Here is an 18005-nt window from a genome sequence, read left to right on the forward strand (position 1 = left end):
CTGTTTGCTGGAGCTCTATCAGCAAAGCTTCTGCAAGGCAGCATTGAGAAGAGAGGACGGCACCGGGCCTTCTGCCAAATATTTCACAGATGTGACGGTTACTCCTCCACACACACACACACACACACACACACACACACACACACACACACACACTCACACACTTCACTTATCAACTTCATACATGAGTAGAGAGAGGTGGAGCTCCTCCAAAGTGAGAGGGTGAAGTTGAAAGTTAGATTAGAGTCAGGTGGATGGAGGATTGATGGAGTTTACCCTGAAGGTTTTAGTTTTGAGATGTGTGAACGAATGAATTGTTAGATTTGAATTGAAAACACACACCCTAGTATCTGAAATTGTAATCCACAAAGACATGGTAACTACAAATACAAGTTAATGAATAATTGAATGAACAAATTAAATCATAAGCCATTATTGTGTCCAGAAATAACATTCTTCACAGACATCGTGACTAGCCAGCACTCGATTGAGTGAATGAATCGATGTAGTGATTGACTGAATGTGTGAATGAAATTAAATATATCTCTCTTTTTTCTGTGATTCATAACTCATACTGGACAAGTCAGTTTAGATGAATGAACAATAATTAATTTCTAGAGATTAAATTAAATTACGTCTTAAAATCAAAGTCAACAGAAAATCAAACAGCCACGACCATGCAAAAGGAGTCGATACAGATTGCAACCAGCTTCTCTGAAAAGTGTCTGTTAAGAGACAAATACATTTAGATCAAATATAATTAAATTAATTCCACAACTATTTCCTCTGATCTCTCTGAGCCACTCGTGCATATCACGCTGGCCTAACATTCCTGGTTGGCCCAGAGGGAGCAAGGATGAGGATATTGAATCCTGGGATTAGACTGCACAGAAGAAAGATGATCACCAACGTATTTCATACATTTACAGCAGGCACAAGTGTGCAAATGGTGAAGCCTAATTGGTGTCCAGAGATTTCCTCCACTCATTAGCTACAGCATCCATATTCATCATTTGGAAGACTGCATGTGTTCTAAGGATGATTATTATAGATTACTTATAAAACCACAGAAAATACAAATTACTCATAGTATGGTGTATTCTAAATTTAATTTGTATATATTTACCCCAAAACCTATGACTTCAGTGTTTGATTAGACCATTGGGCGACTGTGGCTCAGTGGTGAGCAGGGTCGTCCTTCAATCAGACGGAACGGCAGTTCAATCCCCGGCTCTGCTCCATGTCACCACTTAACCCCAAATTGCTCCCGTAACTGTGCCTACGGTGTGTGAATGTTACTTAGTCCTGGTGGGCAGGTGGCACTGTGCATGGTAGCTCCTCCCATCAGTGTATGAATGGGTGCGAATGGGTCAACGCTTTGAGTGGTCGGAAGACTAGAAAAGCGCTATACAAGGGCAGTCCAAGTATTAGTTTATTTGCACATACGATTATATATTTTGTTTGCATGGGTGGTAGCATTGGACACAATATGCTTGTTCGATTTGCACAAAAGGTCTACATCGTTAGATATGTACTTTTTAATGATGCAGCATAATTGAGAGGGTGAGAGATGTACAGCAACATCTCTGATGATAATAATAATAATCATAAACATGAGCTGCTGCTGGTTAATCGCTGTCATTTCAGGGTCACATTTCAGAGCTCTTGGACTAAAATGTATACATTTTAATTCACTCTGGTCACATAAGACCTTCAACGTTTCAAGCATCCTCTAGTGGTTCCCGCTAATTAATGTGAATGGCTTGTAGTGAATCGGCCAACTAAATATAACTTTCATCTTTGCCCATCAGGATTTCCTCTGCAAAGGAGGCGCGACATTCTGAATCAAATGCTCATTTATTGTTAAACTCACTTGTTTTGTTTTCTCCACGACGCCTCAATGACTCTTGGAAACTTGGAGGCTCAGGCTTAGAAGACAACCCTTCAGTTTGTTGCCGAGTCAGCTAAATTCCTCTGTACAGGATAAAGAGACAATTTGGGCTTGAAACATTGCACTTTTAATAATAAGATAACAACACAGAGCAACCAGTGTCGCTGGCACTTTTAGGACAATCCACTAAACCATATAAATTAACAGCTTTGAAATAAAAGCATGCATTTCTATTGGGTTATAGGCATGCCTGCTCAAATTACAAACGTGAAATATTAATGGAAATAGATTAGAGATGTTGCCTTGATAATAACACAGCCCCCCACAACGTTTATTTCGATGACTATCAACAGATTCTACAGGAGCTCTCAGTTATAGCACAATTTGTGAAAAGTAACATACTTTGAAACATATAGTAAAGTGAATTCTACCTGAGCTGAGAATGAAGCCACTCTCCCTCTGTGCCTTGTTATCTGAGCTCCTCCTTCTAGGGCCAGTTTCCATGCTTCCCCTTTTTCTTCCAGTTCCCCTGAGATTCACACTAGTCGTAGCAAAATCTGATGCGAAGATTTGCTTCTCCAAAAATATAAACCATGGAAGTAAGCAATATTTATGCAATATGCAGTGGTATTTAAAAAGAATGACCAGCTCCCTTAACGCACCACTGTTAGCACAGTTAATCATTAGCAATAAATAAGCAATTCATCTTATTTGGACAAATGTATGTACTGCGCCCCGGCTCTAAAAGTAGATGTTGCTTACGCCATGTTGTCTTAGCTCACTGTTATCAATTCTGGCTGTGCATGTGTAATATTAAGGATATTGACGACCGTTTTATGCCCTTCTAAGATTAGAAAAGATAAATGTTTGTGAAACGCTGGAGGGAGATTCAGGTGTCATAATAGTGACAGTATGAGAATGAAACAAAGTAATGGTATATGTATGAGTAAATGGAGAGAACCAAACAAAGATAATACAAATATAAATTAAGATAAAGTAAAACACTAAGCAGTTAGCCCTTAATATCAGCACTGGACCTCTCTACATAATGTTAACCCACTCCATCATTGTCTATCAATAGATACATGTACAACTACAATTATGAGTAAATATATGAAAGAATTATCATGCTTTTTATGTCTATGCTTATTTTCCATGCCGTATAAAGATATACTGAATATGCTATTAGCTAAATTAAGGTCCATGCTTGTACACACATCCCTTGAATCTTTAGGTGTGAGATGGCCCTGAAAAATACAATGAATGCCCCAAAGGCAGCTTAACATAAATTAGGAAGTTGTTTGATGCATAACAAGATACAATAGTTGAATTGACTTTTTGAGTATATCTCACTTAACCCATTTAATAATAGTTTTTTGATTGCATGCCTTTGGTGGTATTGTGAAATACAGGTGAGCTTTTCCATGATCACCCAATGAGCCCACTTACACTTTATTACATGAACTTTAGTTTTCCTTCAAGGAAGCAGATGTTCTTTTGAGGTAAACACTAGAGTTATGAGCAATAATTTCTTTTAATGAAAGTTCTTGTGACTCAGGAGGTAGAGGGGGTTGCCCATTTACGGTTTGTGTCTGTTTGCATACCAGTGTCCTTGAGCAAGACACTGAAATCCAATTTGCTGCCGATGGCCAGACCAGCGTTTTGCATGGCGCCAATGACGTGTGTGAGAGAATGAGCGAATGAGGCCATTTGTAAAGCCCTTTCCCCGGCAGATAGAAATTCATGCTGGTTGCAGTTCCCACTCAATGCAATCATTATGTGTAAATCGAAAGTAGAATGGATTTGATTAAAGTGGCTATAGTATGTACACGTCTCTGAACTTTGGAAACTCATACACACATGATTTCAAATGCTCAAGAATGTCCTTTCTGCCTTTGGTCTAAGTGTGGCCTTCGGAACAGGGCCTATCTTCTCTGGTCCTTATCTCACGGAGGCGTCCTTCAGAGGCCATATAAAGACCAGAGACCCGTTCTGTTGCTTGGCTGTCACTGCCAAAGTCAGACAATATGCTGCCTGCTGTTGTAAAGCTCTGCTGTGGAATTTCCTACCCACATCTGAGGAGTCTAACAGGTAAACAGTCTCAATAATCTGATGAAAGTTGGTTCTGGTTATTCCTTCTAATGAAAATGTTGCCCGCTGGGTAAAACTACTAAGCTTTTGTTTCTTTTTTTTTGCGTTTCTTAACTGTCATGTTAATCATGCAGGACTTCAACGCACAGCCGTGGCAGTGATAGGCCAGGAGCTCACACACATGCAGCGATGGGGACACGTCCACCATCTCATCAGAACACATTCTGGATTAAAGCGTCATGGTAAAAATAATAATTATTATTATTACGTTCTGGTTTCAGAGTACAGTTGTTGAAAGATTAGTAAGAATAATCTTTTGCAGAGCCCAAACCTGAAGATATAAGTCCTGTGCCTTTGAAAGAAGATCAGCTACTCTATGTACAACAAGGCCAAGAAGCAATGGGGAAGGCTCTCTGTATGTTAGAAGACACACAAGGATGGAAGTTTGAGATCACAGAGGTACCACCTGATCGATTTTTAAGCATACTGACATGATTGATTGATTAAAATGTCTTTTATCTCCTCTAAACTACATTTTCCTCCAGTTTTCACCAACCTTACCATTATGGTATGATTATAGACATCCGCTCTTTTGTTACTCCTTTTCAGAGCGAGGGGGATGTGATTTGCAGCAAGGTGATACCGGGAGCCGGGAAGGTCTTCAGGCTGGAGGCGGTCCTGGACGCCAGCATGGACGAGCTCTACGACATCCTGTTTGTCAGAGTGGAGGAAATGCACCAGTGGAACCCGAGCATACAGCAAATCAAAGTGAGCGGCTGACCTTTGATACATGGACATGTCATCATCTGTGAAACTGTAACCTATAAAAATACCATATTAATACCATTTAAACAGCTTGAGTTGAGATACAAATTTTAAAAAGTAAGCGTTTCATTACTACCGTTTATATAAGTTGTGCTTATTTGCACCAAAAAATGACGGCTCATTGCATTGTAATCTAGTGCTGTAGTGCATGTGTGTAGTGTCTGTAGTGTTTTGCAAACTACATTTTTCTATTGGTTTCTGTTGTAGGTTCTGAAGCATGTTGGAGCCGCAACGATTGTCACTCATGAGGTTTCCGCCGAGACAGCAGGAAATCTAATTGGTCAAAGGGATTTCCTGTGTGTCAGACACAGTTGCAAACAAAAGTCCAGAGTTTATCTTGGAGGAGCAGCGATTCAGCTGGAGTCCTTGCCCCCTCAGCCAGGCTTTGTGAGGTAGGAACCCCATGCAACTCACCATGAATCATCACGCTTTATAATTAGCAGCTCTATCTCATAATATACAGCGTCTGAGTAGTTATCTCAGTCATGTCCAAACAAAAGAGCGGAAAAAGCTTCTTCCACTTAATACTAATATATTCAGTGGAGGGTTTTTGATTTGCATTTTAATTCGTTATCAGTACTGGCTAAAATCAGTGGCATTAACATCTGCTGTCATAGCTCATGTTTGTGGGATAAACATGTTTTATCCATCATGCAGATGTCGGAGAATCTTTAAGAAGGTGAATATAGAGGGATAGTACCAAAGATAACAAATTAAATCAAATGTTTATATGCTTCAAATTTAAAGTAATACTCTGCTGGGTAAATGTTGCAGTCATTCCAATTAACAAGACTATAAGTCTACAAGTTATTGACTTTGCATTGTTTACAGAGCCGAGGATGGCCCAACCTGCATCATCATTCAGCCTCTGGACGGGGATATGGGAAAAAGCCGCTTCACATGGCTTCTTAATATGGACGTTAAGGTAAATTCATAGTAGATGCATTTGCAGACTCCAATATGTGCAACATCCATTATAGAAACACACGCTGGAAGATCCGCAACGAGCATGTATCGTGTTCGCTCGACGCGGCACCTGCCAGGTGGTGCTTAGGGGTTCAGATTTAAGACACTATCAAGTTGCATTATGGGAAATGTAGGATCCAGCATTTTAGAAGTTGTCCCATTCCAGCCACTAGAAATCTGCTGTTCTCTGTCTATTTTGGGTCCTCCAACCTATGGAGGTGATATCAGCAGCTACTTACTCTCTAACAGTGAGTGATAACTAAACAAACGTTTGCTGATGAAAGTTTTGGTAAAATATTATTTTGTGAAACAATATTTGTATATATTATATTTCCATTTCATTATGACTATTTCATTTGGAGTACTGTGTTACTATTGTTTCAAAAAAGTGGATTATAAAACCAGAATTGGTATAACTGATGAAAACAATACTGCATATTACTATTACTCACTCTTTTGTTCACCAACACTGACAGCAACCAAATGACATTGTTCTAATGTTGTTCTCAGGGCTGGCTGCCAAAGTCCATTGTCAATCAGGCTTTACCCCGAGCACAGCTGGATTTCACCAGACACCTCCGCAGACGTCTCACAGCGAGCAGCACCCTGGGCTAATGGAGTCTATAAGACCCCCACACTGCAACAGCACCCTGTCATTACTCAAAGGACAAGACTGGGTGATGGAAGCACGGTGACAAGACTGGCTGCTCGGCACACGGCGGCCCTATCAGCGAGAGCGGACGCGCTGCCTGGAGGAGACGCTCAGCTCCAGAGCTGGCAGACACCAGTCTCAGCAGCCCTTTGCCAGCCTGGAAGACACCAGCTGGTTCATAGGAATTAATATCACAGAGTGCCACTCAAACCTCAAGATTTCCTGATACGGAATCATCACTTGTCTTTTGACACACGACTAACTGAAGGACAACATGCACAAAACAAATAAAGTCCTTGAATGTGTCTATTTTGCCTGTTTTGAATATCACAGCACTAAAAACAGGTGGTTGCTCTCTACTCAAATACAGTAAATCTACGTATAAAGTCAGTCAACCAAATAAATGGAAGTCAATCCACAACAAGCTGAATAATACAAGAATAAATGGACTACATCCCCAATTCATTGTCACTGTTTTAGTTTTTTTATATTGTACATACGTGTTGCTACTCTGTTGTCTTTAATGTCTTTTTATATTTATCTTGTCATTTGTAATTTAAATATGTATGCACGACGAGAGAGTATGTGTAACCGGAGTCAAATAAAATAACAAGATCTCTGTTCTTTCAAACTTGTTTTACTTTGTTCTCCATACCACTTAAAAATTCAATAAATATTAACATTTAAAGCTTTCATTACGTATATACAAGAACTATACAATAAACATAATGATGTTATGAACTGCAATGCAGGAATGATGTAACAGTAGGACCAACCACAGTCTGTAGACTTACAGCATCGCCTGCATTTTTCCAACTGCAACATACTTTCCGTTCAATTCCTGGTTGTTATTTTCTTCTCATCAATTGAAATTTACACTATATACATTATTATCTGAAAAATATATCAGTTACAAAAAGATAACAATGACTTCTTTTTTTTTTTTTTTTAACGTTAGGTGACCACAAAGGCAGACAGAGGGCATGCTACAGTGGGGTTGGCCTGTAGACTGTCATGATTTCTTTTACCAGTGACAATAATCACCGGTACGTTGGTTTTAGAAACAAACAACAAAACAGAGCACCGGGGACAGAGAAGCTATGAGGCTCCTTGCCAGGAGTGATGTCTACAGAGTCTGGGGTGTGCCACTGGAATAATTATAGACTAAAAATGTGTCTCATTATAATAAATTAGAAACGGCTTCATCAATTGAAGACATTTGCATTTAAAAGATAAGGGATGAGGATTAAACAAACAAGCTACAACATGTGACAATTAGCGAGTTTTTAAAAAAGTCTTCTCCCTACTTCCCTACTTTTCATTATGCGTTGATGCTTTTATTGGTTTTACGTGAAGCACTTTGAATTGCCTTGTTGTAGAAATGTGCTATACAAATAAACTTGCCTTGCCTTGTTATAGCTGTTATGTAATGCACTCTGCTGCCCCCCTCTGCTGAGCCAAGAGTCTCTGTTAATGCTCTGTGGGTTGGAAGTTATTTAAGTTTTCGGTGTCACAACATTTGCACATCTTGAAATCTGAGAACCGTCTTTAAATTAGAGCAACCATCAAATTGAAACTGGAGTATAAATTATGAGTGACAAACGAACAACAGAAACTGCTATTTAAAAGCTTTAAATTGTTTTTATATTTTCTCAATTCTATTAATTCTTGAAACAGAATTAGAAAGTACAATTATTAATCTGCCAATTTACTTTGCGTTATTTAATTTGCCATTCAAATTAAATTAGTTAATGAATTCGCGATATATTAATTCATTGTAATTGAGCACTGACAGGGTCTATAATTGTTCCGGCACACTCTAGTCTCCATAGTTGACACTTGCACCTCCAAAACTATGGCCTTTGACCTCTCCTCGCATGTTCACAATACAAGTTCAATAGTAGTTCTAATGCACTTGAGAAAAAAAAGATTACACAACTGTACACACATAAAAACATGAATGTAGCAATGCAGTCGTCACATTTTGAACACGCCTAGAAGTCGTTTACAGCACCTGACAACTTTTTTTTCTCTTCCATTTCATATTTGAAGCACAGAGGGCAGAGCGATGCTGCGCACAGATCACTGGAGTTTTGATGAGGTAACCATCGCTGGTCTGGTCTAAAATCACTGGCATGGAAAAAAAAAAAACCTTTGCAAAAAGAGAAAGAAAAATATCTGCAGCAAGACTGCGAGTCTATCAGACGCTGCGAAGAGAAAGCTGATGTATGAGACCGTCTCACTGAGCAGCACGTTCACAACACCGCTCACTGTTCATTGCTGAGCTGACAGGGTTCTGTGACTCGAGTCCCTCTCGGATCCTATATCGTCCCTTTTTGACCTGGCAGCGACGGGGCCTAAAGTGCTGTTTGGACTGTGCTCTTTAGAGGCACCTCCACTGGAGTCCGCTGCGGGCCGTGGAGGTCCTGGAGGTAGAAGAGGATCCGGGTCTCCTTTCCCAGCTGTGAGAAGGGAGTTGCTGGTGGGCCCCTGGGGCAGAGCAGCACCTGTGGGTGGAGAGGCTTCGGCAGCGGCGCCGGTGGTTGGCGCCGGGGCAGTGGAGCGAAGCCGCCTGACGATAGCTTTAGTGGTTTGCGGCGTGCTCTGGGTCGTAGCGGGGGGAGGAGTCTTGAGTAATGCAGGACGAGACGGAGCGGAGGCGTCAGGTTCAACTGAGGCCACTTGGGTGTTTTGGAGGTCAGGAGCATGTGTGGCGAGGTTTTCTTTCTTGTTGCAAGACTCACAGCAAAGCTTATTATATCCAGGGATGGAACAATATCGGGCAAGAACCTCCATTTGACAGAAAATGGATTTATCCCCAAGACACGGCTCATCTAGTGATAAGAGAGGAGAGGGTAACACCAAGGGGATCGAAAGGAAATATGTTGACATTTCGCTCAAACAGCATGATATGTTGACCTACTTGAGGAGATTTTGTGGACAGGGTTTTCAGGAGCCCTTTGGTGCACAGCTTCGTCTTTTGTTGTGGAGTTTTCCATTATTCCAACGGTGAGAGGAGACCCTGGTTGTCCTGGAGTGGCAGACGTAACGAAAAAGTTCCTAAATGAGACAATGTGTACGGCAGCCACGAAACCCAAGAAGAGCTCTTGACAACCTCTTGCTCCTTTAAGAAAACCGTCATCTTTTTAGAAACCTGTAGTCACGCTTGGTAGGGCACAACCTTTACAATCTTTCTGTTTTTAATAAAAAACACTACATTTACCACTGTGCTGTGGGACAAAGAAACAAACTGCTGGCTCTACAATCTTCTAACAGGAAGCAACATGAACAAAATCTGCAGAAGCTCACATTTATCTCAGTGGTCCATGAGGTATTCAAAATAAAGTCAATCACATCATGTTTATGGAGCTGGCATCGAGGTAATGATGACTAAATGTGGTTGATGCAGTAGACGCCGACCACCCACAAGTTCTTTATGAGAAAAAAACATCACTTTCAGTCACTCTTTCTGCATCCACGATAACAAGGACATTAACTTGATCAGGTCGAGGCAGATTATCCAACAGTGCTTGTAAGACGAGAAGCAAACTGGCAATTTTTTTTCATAATTACACGTTTATTTGGATCTTACCTGGGCAAGGAATTAGTTTGCAAATGAGGACTGTTTCGGGCTTCTCGACCTCGCATTCTCCGATGGTGTTGTCGCTGGCTTTGCAAACCACCTGCCTTTGCTGAATCCCTTCGCCACAGGTCACTGAGCACTGCGACACCACCAACACACACAGACACACACACACACACACACACACACACACACACACACACACACACACACACACACACAGACAGACCGCTCTTACTGATATTTAAAAGGACCTCTTTTCTGCTGCTACAGTCTGAGCACCACTCAGGAAATTGCCCAATTATAAGAACTCAAATCTGCCTGTCGTGTCCTCAGGTAAGGTTGCACGGTTTCTGTGTGTATATATAGGTTTCTTCCCTTTTTTCCCTGTGAAATGTTATTTTTGGGGAGTTTTTCCTGATCCGATGTGCGGTCCTGGGACAGGGATGTCGTATGTGTACAGATTGTAAAGCCAAAGGCAAATTTGTAATTTGTGATATAGGGCTATACAAAGTAAACTGAATTGAATTGAATATCCTTCTTAGTAACTACTGACAACGGATTCACTAATTCTGGTTGTAGCATTAAAAATCATCCCCGAACACTTTGGGCTACTGAGCCAGCGCCCGCTAGACCCATTCAGTAATTCAATGATCTGTACAATCTGAATGAAATCAAATGAATCAACAGCGTAAACACTGTCACCATCATGGGCTGTAAGAGAACTGCCAAAAACAACAGTTTTAGGTGGGCAAAAATAATGGCTACATATGAATTAATCTGTGTGGTCCAACCCAATTTAAATTATAGAATGCCTAGTAAACTCCCAAGTTTGAACTTCAGAAGAGCTGATGCAGCTGGCTGACTCACCTGAGACCACGCCCCTGTCCTCCACTGGGCGGGGCATGTGGTGTGGTTACAGGCCCTCCTCGTCTCCGGCCGATCCTCGGTGCAGTGTTTGCTGTGGACGGGCCTGTTGGTGCCGTTGTGGAGCGCCTGCATGCACTGCACCACCCTGGTCTGGTAGCCCAGCTTCCCGCAGGTCTTACTGCAGGGACTCCACTCCTCCACCACCCACCTGTCAGCACAGCGGGCTCGTTTGAAAAAGGTTTCTTGACACACAACAATTACCTACATTCTATGTCAGGGTGGACATATGGAGCTGAAGCATGTATTACATTGTAATGTTAATCTAGCAGTTCAAATAGTACTATCTTTAGCTGGAGGGCACTCACGTGGGCTGGTTGCACTCTTGGACATTGCAGCGTTTGCGGATGGGTTTGGGCTTTTTGCTGGTTTCACAAAAGTTTCGATGTACCAAGCGGCTGTCACTCTTCCTCCTGCATCCATATTTAGTGTATTGTATGCCTGAACGATGGAATTGGCACAAACTTATTATACAGACGCATATCAGAATCTGACATACAGCAGAGAAAAAATATTCACACTGGAAAATTGCAAAATTTATTAATTTTCTATGAATTATTCAGTGACACCTGAAAACTGTCCATTAATCATTGCAGTTGTCTCGGCACACACAAGGTGACGATGTGCAGCTTTGTGTTACAAATAAGTACTGTGCACTCACTGACCTCCTCCACAGGGTTTGGAGCACTGAGACCAGCTCTTCAGTGCCCACTCATATGTGTCTAGTTCAGCCAGAAGGACATTGTTGTTTGTAATCAGCGGTAACAGGTCCTCATGTATGATATACTTATATGTCAGGCTGATTTTTGCGTCTTCTTCTTGGGGAATGACCTGCAACAAAGTGAAGTTAATTAGCCAAAGAAACTCCGGAAAAGCCAAAGAAACTCCGGAAAAGGCCAGAGTAAAGAGTGATGATCCTGTTCCAGGAACTCTCACCAGCACGACAATGCCTTCATGCAGAGGACCAGTTGCTTTCAGGATCTCCTTCGCACCATCGAGAGAATATTCCCACTGCAAGCCATTCTCGATGAAGGTCTTCGTTTCAGCGTCTTCACTTTTTGCATTCAGTATGAAGTTACCAGTAACTTGATTCTTCACAGCTGTCAGTAATGACCAAAAAAAAGGTTAGGCATGTGTGGTGGGAAAGAATGTGTGCACATCATGTAGCTTTTAGCTTCATTCATTAAAAATCTTAGAAATTGGACAGAGATTCGTGATGAACCCCTCCTCCCTGCACAAACAACCTCAAAGATTTTCCTTTAAGCAGGGAACATGCCAGTATGTATTTTGAGATGTTTTGCGCTGTGGCTAGCCAACAGTAATTACTCCAAGTTGTGTGTCATTTCTTCTTCCCATGAGCTAATAAAATCCAGGGAGGACCTGAGTGGAGTAAAGAGGGGAGGAAGGGTTTGGGCTGAATGTCACTGTGATCCTGACACATCATCATCAGTTGTACAGAGAGCTATTCTAAGATGAATAATATGAGTCTGTCACTGCTTCTCACACCTGAACACATTTTAGAGCTCCAGGCTCATCACTTGAGACACATTGTTTTATACTGAAAATTGCATTTACAGATAAAGCCTTCATGTTCCACTCTGCATCTACATTCAGCTCAAATGGAAAGTCATTTTCCCCAATGTGTAGCTTGAATCAGAGGGCTAGTTCTTTTCACACCACCACAATACCTCCTGTGATATGGGTTATGTGCTATGCGATATATTAAAATCCACTGGGAGAAGACCTCTCAGGCAAAAGTGATGAAAAGTGATGAAAGGTTTCTCATATTTATGCTGTTTATTCAAATAAGTAGATGCAATTTAAGACAGTAATCAAATTGAGATGTGCAAACACAAACGGAAACCTAATTTTGCACCGTTGTGGATAAAAGGATGTGAGTGATTTCGACAAAAATGTTGACGTAAAAGCGACAAGCTTCTGTCACACAAACACAAACACCACAGCGGGGCATCCCTCCTTGCTCGACATATTGTATGATAATTATGTATGGCATTTGGTTTAGTCTCTTCAAGGAATACTCCACTGAAAATCTATCTTTTGAGTGTCAAATATGCTCTTTAAGCTTGAAAGCTGCTCTTAAAAGCTCCCTCGTGAAAGACAGCAGGTGTAGTCAGGGTGGATTCACAGCTCTTACACAGAGTAAATTCAATCAACTACAGCCAAGTCGCAACACAAACAGTGTTAACCGTGTCTGTCCATGGATCTCTCATGCAACCAGCAGGACATTGCTCAGTCGGACTCACCAAAACCCTATTTAAATAGTAATAGTGCAGCATGCCAACAATGTGTCGTTAGGGAAATGCCGTACTGTCACAGAAATAAAGACGTAACGTCTTTTAATAAGCAAAGCGGTCCATGAGTCAAATAGGAGGTGGGTCAAAGGGGACAAAGAATATATGTTACACTGTTGGGTGCCACAATGCCCATCACACTGACACAGTGAACTTACTGAGTATGTTTTATTTTAATGACCGTTGCTGATTTTGGTAACTTATTAAAACTCAAAATGTACTCAGATTATGGCAAACAAGTGTTTTTCTAATTCTAAGTATAAGAACATTGTTTAGTTAAACGAGTCAGTCAGTCGGTGAAGAGAAAATGTGTTTGTGTGCGTGGTTCTTGCATGAGGCTCAAAGTTTTTTCAAATATGTTTTTAATCGGAATTGGAGTGGTGACATCAATCTTACAGACAAATATTCCTACCTTTACTTTTACCAGCTAAATCCCATTACGATTACAACATCTCTTTTCCAAGGAAGTTGAACTGTGGGAACCTGTGCTCCGGTTTGTACCAGTCTATGAAGTCATACATCTGTTCTTACAAGTTTAAAGACGCGGTTGTTCACAAACCAAATATGTAGCTGAGCATCAAAAGCATCATGTGTTTCCACGGTTGGAAAAAGATAGAAGACTCACCAATTATATGAGGGGAAGTCTCATTCTCCTCGATAACAATGTGGCGGGCTCCTATTGGGATGTCGAACATTTTCAGCATTCCTAATAAGACAAAAAGACACGGCACAGTTCAGCTGGGAGCTCATTTTAGGCTGTAATAGCAGCCAATTATTTATGAAACGAGACAAAAAGCTTTGATCATATGTTTGATGATAGCATGGGATCCCTGGTCAGTGATCATAGATGAATGGGAAGCTGGTGTTAAGGCCTCTGGTTTAGTTTATTAATTTTTACTTCAACTAATATAACTAAATATAACTATATACATGTCTGGAATAAGTCCAGTATTGAGATTTTGGAAAGAGTCAAGCTCAAGTAGAAGGTACGTTATGAAGAGTTTAATGTGTTGGAGTACAGAAAGCTTAGCTTAGCGTTATTCAAAAGATATTCAGTGTCACGGCTGAATGTGAAGGTCTTAGAATTCGATGGCTGCACATATTTATTTGAGCCACAGTATATGGATACTCAGATTTCACAACTCCTTGAGTGGGACTTGGACACAATAACTAACAGAGCGAAAGGTCAAGAAGCGAAAGGTCAGACATAAGGATGTCAGACATCTATAATAACCATCCAAGCCTGGAGCCAGTAGCAAAAACAAGCTTTCAGTGAAAACAACATGGTATCGACGCTGCTTACTTGCCCCCGCAGCTTGTTTTGCAGCACTATCCTTTATTACTGGACAAAATTGCTTTTCCCCCATTAGTTACTTAAATTACAAAAACACGGAAAAACATCATGAATAAAATCCTGTTGTCTCATATAGTGACTCATCTGAAGCGGAGTTGCTGATTTCACTGCACCGGCCTGAACATGCAGCTGATAATTACCATTCTTTTTGGGCGTCTTGGTGAGTGTCAGCTTCACGGTGCGACAGTGGGAGTTGTCGCCCTCACACACTCCACATTTGTCCTCTTGTTTGTAGGAGCCAACCTCCTTGTCGCAGCCTACATGCTGTGAGGGTGTATAGCAAAGGCAGTCAATCAAATCAGTGCAACTTTAACGCAGGCTGAGATTAGGTCTGCAACAATAAAACAACTATATGTCCAAGGTGAATACAGTGTTTGTGTTAGAAAGACTATATTTTTATATATATATATATATATATATATATATACATACACATCCCTCCTTTTTGCTGCATAGGGATGCTGATCTCTGCCATAAAACTTGCATATACATTATTTCAAAGGGCAACCACACACGTTCAATTCATTGTTTATTTTGTAGTGTTTTGATCTAAAAAAAATTATCAAATGTATTTATGCAAAATGTTAATATGTTTATAATGTATTGTTTTGTACTGCCTTTAATTTGTAACTTAATACATGCCAAAGATTGTGTTTGTGCCGACATGTGGTTTCCGTGGAGACGTACCAGACACTCTCCTCGGGCGCACACGCTGAAGGGCTCTGAGTAGCTGCAGCGGGTCCCATCGTGCATCACCTGGTTCATGAACACCACCTCTCCCGTATCCTTTGACTTGCAGCTCAGCTCACATTTTCGGGCCTCTGAAAACCCAAGTACACACACCTTGGTTCATGCAAAATGTCTTCAGAATCGGAGGAATACATAAGCAGGACACGGAGGAGAGATAACACCCACGTGAGTCTAAATATGCATGAGAGCAGTTGGTCCTGCAAATGTAATCTGTCCTCTTATTGCTTTGCAAAACAAATCAAAGAATACCTCTAAATGAGAGAGACAGCTTTGCTTGGCTCTGTATAGACTTACCATCTGGGTGCTCGTAAGGTAGCCAGGTATGCTTGATGTTTTTGTGGTATTTGTTGCTCCGCTGGATACACTGCTGAGCACGGAAGTCCTCATAAGGGCCGGCACACTCCTCCGTGTTGCACATCTGGTAGTCAAAAGCAGAGCTGGGGCAATCCCGACCTCCGTAGGCAGGCCTGATAAATAACAAAAAGCATGATATTCACAAAGATTTTCCAAATAACAAATAAAATGACTGTAATTATCCCTTTGATCCATTATCTACTCTCTTAAACTACTTATCTGCCATATATTTTATAATAATTCATCCTTCCCCTTCCATATTCTTTTGAGACACCTCCCTTTTCACAACATTCACACTTTTACAGCATGTCGTCATCAGTTGGATGAACACGCTGAGAGCATATTGGAACTATTCGGCCACTGAAAGAGGAGATGATTTGGTTTCACAGTGTTCTCTTGTTCTCGCCACTCTGAATCCTCGCCGCCACAGCACTCACGGAGGGTTGTTGCACTGTCTGCTGCGGGAGCGAACTCCACCTCCACATGTTCTGGAGCAAGAGCCAAACTTTGACCAGGAGCCCCAACTCCCATCGTGGCCCTGAGGCTGCTGGCTAGATCTCCAGATGCAATGGCCCTTGAAGCACCACTAAAAAAAAAGACAAACGTAAAGACAGAAAGAAAAGGAGGTAAAAAAGTCCAGACTAAGGTCCAGGTTTTTATTTCTTTACTCCAGAGAGCTGCACTGTACAAAAACAACATTATAATGCAAAGCTGATGCAGAGAGATTTCCCACCTTTCCTGGTGCACACTCTGTTCCATCCACCGGAGGACCTTTTTTGGTTTTACAAAAGTACTGGTTGTCGGGGTGACTGCACCACAGTTGCTTGCAAGGGTCATAGGTTCGAAACTAAATGAGAAAACAGCAATTTTGAGCTTCAGTTATTCTTTTTGGAAATGTTAAACTAATTAATTGAATGATTTCATGCCTCTTACTGTAATTATTATCATACTCGGCTGAATCTAAGATATGTTTGAATATTTTCTCTTTTGAGAGGCACATTCTTAAATTACTGTGTCTCTCAAAGGAGCTTCAAGTTTTTATTTCCGTGTGTAAACATATTCTTTAATGGCACTGTATCATTGTTTAATTACCTCTTGTGCATAAACATCTTCTCTGGTCATGTAATAGTCGTTAAGTGGGGATGATTGCTTACTCAAGGGGATAGTTCAAATCAATCAATGAATATGGTGTGAAGGACTTACAGCGGTGCACATTTTATAGCCAACACCAAAATCAAAGCGACATTGCTCGTCCATAGAATAATTTATCCCAGGGAGCTCAGGAAGCTTGGGCCACTTGTGTTCAAAGGGATCATCCAGCAGGCAGTCATAGGAGCTGAAGAAAAGATCAGAATAATATATTGTTTCTGAGATACTTGGAGAATGTCCCAGATAAGGAGACAGTTGGACAACAACAATTTAAATCAAAAACATATTGAGCTGCTACACACAGAAGCTCTGCAGCCTACAACCAATATGTGCAGAACATTAGATGTGAAGGAGTGGAATAAACACAACGTACTGGATGTATCGATTGAGCTCCTGCTTGCTGCAACGTGACCAGTGATAGCGGTGGAAAGCTGCTTGGACCAGTGGTGCCATGATGCTGCCCATACTGGTCTCATCTGCACAGCGATTCCCCTGGCCATCGTGCTCCATGCCGAGCCTGATGTGACAAAAGCAAGTTTATTGAGCAGGAGGAGAGAAAGACATAGGAGGAATAACGGCCAAGAGCCAAACTCAATACTTATTAAGTACTGATTAAAATGCATCAATGAAGTTCTGTCTGTCAAGTATTAATAGTTGGCCTCAATGCTTCGTCAGATTTGTCCCAATCTAAAACCATCGATTTGTTCCGTATTTTATTTAGGGGAAGTTATTCAGCCGCAACTATAAACGCGGATGCAACGAGAAGTTGGTTATTCTTTGTTGAATAAAAAAGTGACACAGTTAAAAATAAATACAGTTACAATAAATACAAACACAGTCAAAATAAATACAGTTAAAATATATACAAACGATGTGATGATGATTTTCAAAGAGCAGCAGGGCTCTTTTGTGCTACTAGCGTACAGTTACATGTTGTCTCTCTGAGCTCTCTATTACAGCTCTGTTGGTTAAATCACTCTAAAAACATTGGAATGTCTATACAAATACAGCTAGGCCTTGTAACATTGTATTTCATTAGCCCTAACCCCTACCCCTTATGGGAGCAGTGCTTGTTAAAGGACAACAGAATATCACATATTGTTTCTTGAGTTTTTAGGTCATTATGGTGTTTACATTTTACTGGCCATGGC

The 18005-nt window shown here is 41.1% G+C and overlaps 2 protein-coding genes across 2 annotated transcripts in view; one reads left to right on the forward strand and one right to left on the reverse strand.

Annotated features, from left to right (window-relative positions):
• The first annotated feature begins 3906 nt into the window (after nucleotides 1-3906).
• star2 (steroidogenic acute regulatory protein 2) lies at nucleotides 3907-6388 on the forward strand. The gene is made up of 7 exons (XM_034558947.1): nucleotides 3907-3982; nucleotides 4117-4224; nucleotides 4305-4441; nucleotides 4592-4750; nucleotides 5015-5199; nucleotides 5639-5732; nucleotides 6284-6388. The coding sequence occupies exons 1-7, from the start codon at nucleotides 3919-3921 to the stop codon at nucleotides 6386-6388; spliced, it is 852 nt and encodes a 283-aa protein (XP_034414838.1). The 5' UTR covers nucleotides 3907-3918.
• A 2270-nt stretch (nucleotides 6389-8658) lies between these two features.
• Nucleotides 8659-18005, reverse strand: part of LOC117748710 (A disintegrin and metalloproteinase with thrombospondin motifs 14) — a 33019-nt gene continuing 23672 nt past the window's right edge. Inside the window, exons 8-22 of the mRNA XM_034558729.1 lie at nucleotides 17228-17371; nucleotides 16909-17041; nucleotides 16439-16552; nucleotides 16143-16291; nucleotides 15646-15818; nucleotides 15289-15422; nucleotides 14742-14865; nucleotides 13873-13953; nucleotides 11872-12035; nucleotides 11601-11766; nucleotides 11244-11376; nucleotides 10879-11086; nucleotides 10018-10147; nucleotides 9349-9456; nucleotides 8659-9259 (exon numbers count right to left, since the gene is read on the reverse strand). Coding sequence (XP_034414620.1) covers nucleotides 8700-9259; nucleotides 9349-9456; nucleotides 10018-10147; nucleotides 10879-11086; nucleotides 11244-11376; nucleotides 11601-11766; nucleotides 11872-12035; nucleotides 13873-13953; nucleotides 14742-14865; nucleotides 15289-15422; nucleotides 15646-15818; nucleotides 16143-16291; nucleotides 16439-16552; nucleotides 16909-17041; nucleotides 17228-17371 — 2521 coding nt within the window. The 3' untranslated portion in view covers nucleotides 8659-8699. The remainder of the gene's footprint in view (nucleotides 9260-9348; nucleotides 9457-10017; nucleotides 10148-10878; nucleotides 11087-11243; nucleotides 11377-11600; nucleotides 11767-11871; nucleotides 12036-13872; nucleotides 13954-14741; nucleotides 14866-15288; nucleotides 15423-15645; nucleotides 15819-16142; nucleotides 16292-16438; nucleotides 16553-16908; nucleotides 17042-17227; nucleotides 17372-18005) is intronic.

The sequence above is a fragment of the Cyclopterus lumpus genome, chromosome 19 (assembly GCF_009769545.1).
Source record: "Cyclopterus lumpus isolate fCycLum1 chromosome 19, fCycLum1.pri, whole genome shotgun sequence".
NCBI lineage: Eukaryota > Metazoa > Chordata > Actinopteri > Perciformes > Cyclopteridae > Cyclopterus > Cyclopterus lumpus.

Excerpts from the sequence above, each read along its gene's own strand:
- star2 (XM_034558947.1), top strand. The coding sequence starts at position 3,919 with ATGCTGCCTGCTGTTGTAAAGCTCTGCTGTGGAATTTCCTACCCACAT. Across the intron at positions 4,442-4,591 it reads GGAAGTTTGAGATCACAGAG|AGCGAGGGGGATGTGATTTG; the intron begins GTACCACCTGAT and ends ACTCCTTTTCAG. Across the intron at positions 5,200-5,638 it reads CCTCAGCCAGGCTTTGTGAG|AGCCGAGGATGGCCCAACCT; the intron begins GTAGGAACCCCA and ends CATTGTTTACAG.